The 3,158-nt window shown below is 37.0% G+C and overlaps 1 protein-coding gene across 1 annotated transcript in view; it reads right to left on the reverse strand.

Moving 5' to 3' along the window:
- LOC106475440 (gamma-glutamyltransferase light chain 1-like) overlaps nt 1-3,158 on the reverse strand; it is a 9,739-nt gene that overhangs the window by 2,179 nt on the left and 4,402 nt on the right. The window contains exon 3 of the mRNA XM_013936122.2: nt 2,809-2,922. Coding sequence (XP_013791576.1) covers nt 2,809-2,922 — 114 coding nt within the window. The remainder of the gene's footprint in view (nt 1-2,808; nt 2,923-3,158) is intronic.

The raw sequence follows: 3,158 nt of genomic DNA on the forward strand, positions 1-3,158 counted from the left end.
CTATATATATATATATATATATATATATATATATACACATTTTTCCGAAATATTTATTCATTACTTCTAGATCCAGGACTTATTGGTTACAGGATCCATACTAATACGTAGCACAAAACACTTTAAACATTCTCTCAATATTAAAGTTTTTGGCCACAGGAAAAGATGATTTTTTTTATTGGAGATTTCAGCAGACTAGTTTCGGTAAAACAGTTACCATCATCGGCCGATATATCTAAAAGATTTGATCTTTCATTGTGTAAAAAAAAAAGTCGTTTGTGTTTTTGACTCTTGATATAGTAGCACACGGTACCTGAAAATAAATTAAAATCCAATCAATATTGCAATGAATTCCACTAATTTTCTACATATAAAATGGCCGATTTCGCTCCATTCTTTTCGTCAGTTTCTTTTACACTAACTTTGATACGTTACTACTATTAAACACAACTTGTATCCATTCAATCTAGATCGTTTCAGAACATTTTATTATAATTTATATATATACACGACAGAAATTAAACCAAGTTCCTTGTTTTTCTCACGTGTTATCCTTCAACCTTCTGATGTAGTGTGTGCTCTATTCCTCTTCTTTTTATCAAGAGCGTTGGTATCACGTAGGTAGTTTCAATTGTGTACAAAAGTTGACAAGTGATACAAAGAAGTAACTTTGTATATCTACCGCTTTTTTTGTGTTTGCGGGCGGATGAAACGGTTTGCGTGTATATAATACTTATTTCCAGCTTTCAGGGTTTTTTTTTCTTCTGATTCACGAATAATCCCACGTGTCTGTGCAGGCGTTTCTACAGACATGGTGGATTTAATATAGCATTAAGAATCTCTTGTCTAGATGGTCAGTATACATCTCAAGCACTATATAGGTAAGTGTGTGTCCAATAAACCGTAATTTACAAGTCTCTACCGTGACCAATAAACCGTAAATTACAAGTCTCTACCGCGACCAATAAACCGTAAATTACAAGTCTCTACCGCGACCAATAAACCGACAAATTACAAGTCTCTACCGTGACCAATAAACCGTAAATTACAAGTCTCTACCGTGACAAATAAACCGTAAATTACAAGTCTCTACCGTGACCAATAAACCGTAAATTACAAGTCTCTACCGTGACCAATAAACCGTAAATTACAAGTCTCTACCGTGACCAATAAACCGTAAATTACAAGTCTCTACCGTGACCAATAAACCGTAAATTACAAGTCTCTACCGTGACCAATAAACCGTAAATTACAAGTCTCTACCGTGACCAATAAACCGTCAAATTACAAGTCTCTACCGTGACCAATAAACCGCAAATTACAAGTCTCTACCGTGACCAATAAACCGCAAATTACAAGACTCTAACGCGACCAATAAACCGTAATTTACAAGTCTCTACCGTGACAAATAAACCGTAATTTACAAGTCTCTACTGCGAACACTATATTTTTGAATATTCTAAAGCGATTCAAGGTCAAAGTATGAAAGTCGCTGGATTGTTTCCCAAACAACCATGCTTTTCTCGTGATCAATGAGATGTAGTGGGATCACCTCAAAATCTTTATTTGTTGGTAGATGGAAAGCGAACTGTAAATGTTGTTTTTGAAGAAGCTTTGTTATAATTTAAATTGCTGTTAAATTTACATTGTTTTAATTAAGTTTAAACTTTCCCCATCAGTTGACCGGTATTTCAGCTCGTATATTCTATGGCCGTTCTTTTGCATATATTTCATAAAATAAAATGGAACAACTTTTCTGTGTTTCTTCTGGTCTCCTGAAGATGGTGGAACTATTAATGGAATTGATTGGAAGCAAGAAACTGTGAAGTCTAGGAAATTAAAAGGAAACTACTTACACGACAACAACCTGACAACAAGACTAGTTGTACTGACCTTGACGACAACCGCCTGACAACAAGACTAGTTGTACTGACCTACACGACAACCGCCTGACAACAAGACTAGTTGTACTGACCTACACGACAACCGCCTGACAACATGACAAGTTGTACTGACCTACACGACAACCGCCTGAGAACAAGACTAGTTGTACTGACCTACACGACAACCGCCTGACAACAAGACTAGTTGTACTGACCTACACGACAACCGCCTGAGAACAAGACTAGTTGTACTGACCTACACGACAACCGCCTGACAACATGACTAGTTGTACTGACCTACACGACAACCGCCTGAGAACAAGACTAGTTGTACTGACCTTGACGACAACCACCTGACAACAAGACTAGTTGTACTGACCTTGACGACAACCGCCTGACAACAATACTAGTTGTACTGACCTACACGACAACCGCCTGACAACAAGACTAGTGTGTATGCTTTGAGTTACTGTGTATATTACAAATTCTAGTTTTGTTGTCCTTATATTTAGGACATCCTTTATCATGAGCTCCGAGATTTGTTTTTGGCGGGAGAGTATTTGTGTAGGTGTAAAACAAACACTTTAAGTGAGGAACCATATTTTCTCTCGTTTTCATCCAGTTTTATAATGTCAATTCTGGAGAAGTATCTAATGATAATTCACAATTCAAACCGCGTGTTGTCACATTTTGGGCGGTTGGTAAAATCTTCTGGGTGGGGCTGGTGTTCTTGGAAATTGGATTATTGGTACCTCGTACGAATTAGGACACGTGATAGAATAATTGCTAAAGAAATATTGAAAAAAACATTTCTCAATTTCAGATAATTCAGAAGGTGAACGAACAAATTAATGTTGAACTAAATCATGATACTTAACTTTTTTTTTCACCCTTAGCTACTTACTTATCTAAGTTACTTGCTTACCTGGGAGAAACCAGATTCGTATTCAACTATATCTGGAAGCAGCTGGTGGTGGGCACGTGGGGAATAAACGGCTTCTTTAATGGATTTCCCTGCCCATAAGTTCAGGACACTAACCTGTAATGATGGAAAAATTGTTCTTTTTAATAAATCATCAAAATACAATCATTCTTTAATTATCAAAATCACAAACATGTTTCTATACAAGTAAGCCTTTAAGTTGTCTATCGTGGTGATTCTAGTAAACCATACGCTGTGTCCGTGTCTGTCTAGACACAACGTCACGGTGATCCAAGTACACCACGTGTCTGTCTAGACACATCGTCAGGGTGATCCCAGTACACCACGTGTCT

This window comes from Limulus polyphemus, unplaced genomic scaffold, assembly GCF_000517525.1.
Source record: "Limulus polyphemus unplaced genomic scaffold, Limulus_polyphemus-2.1.2 Scaffold8584, whole genome shotgun sequence".
NCBI lineage: Eukaryota > Metazoa > Arthropoda > Merostomata > Xiphosura > Limulidae > Limulus > Limulus polyphemus.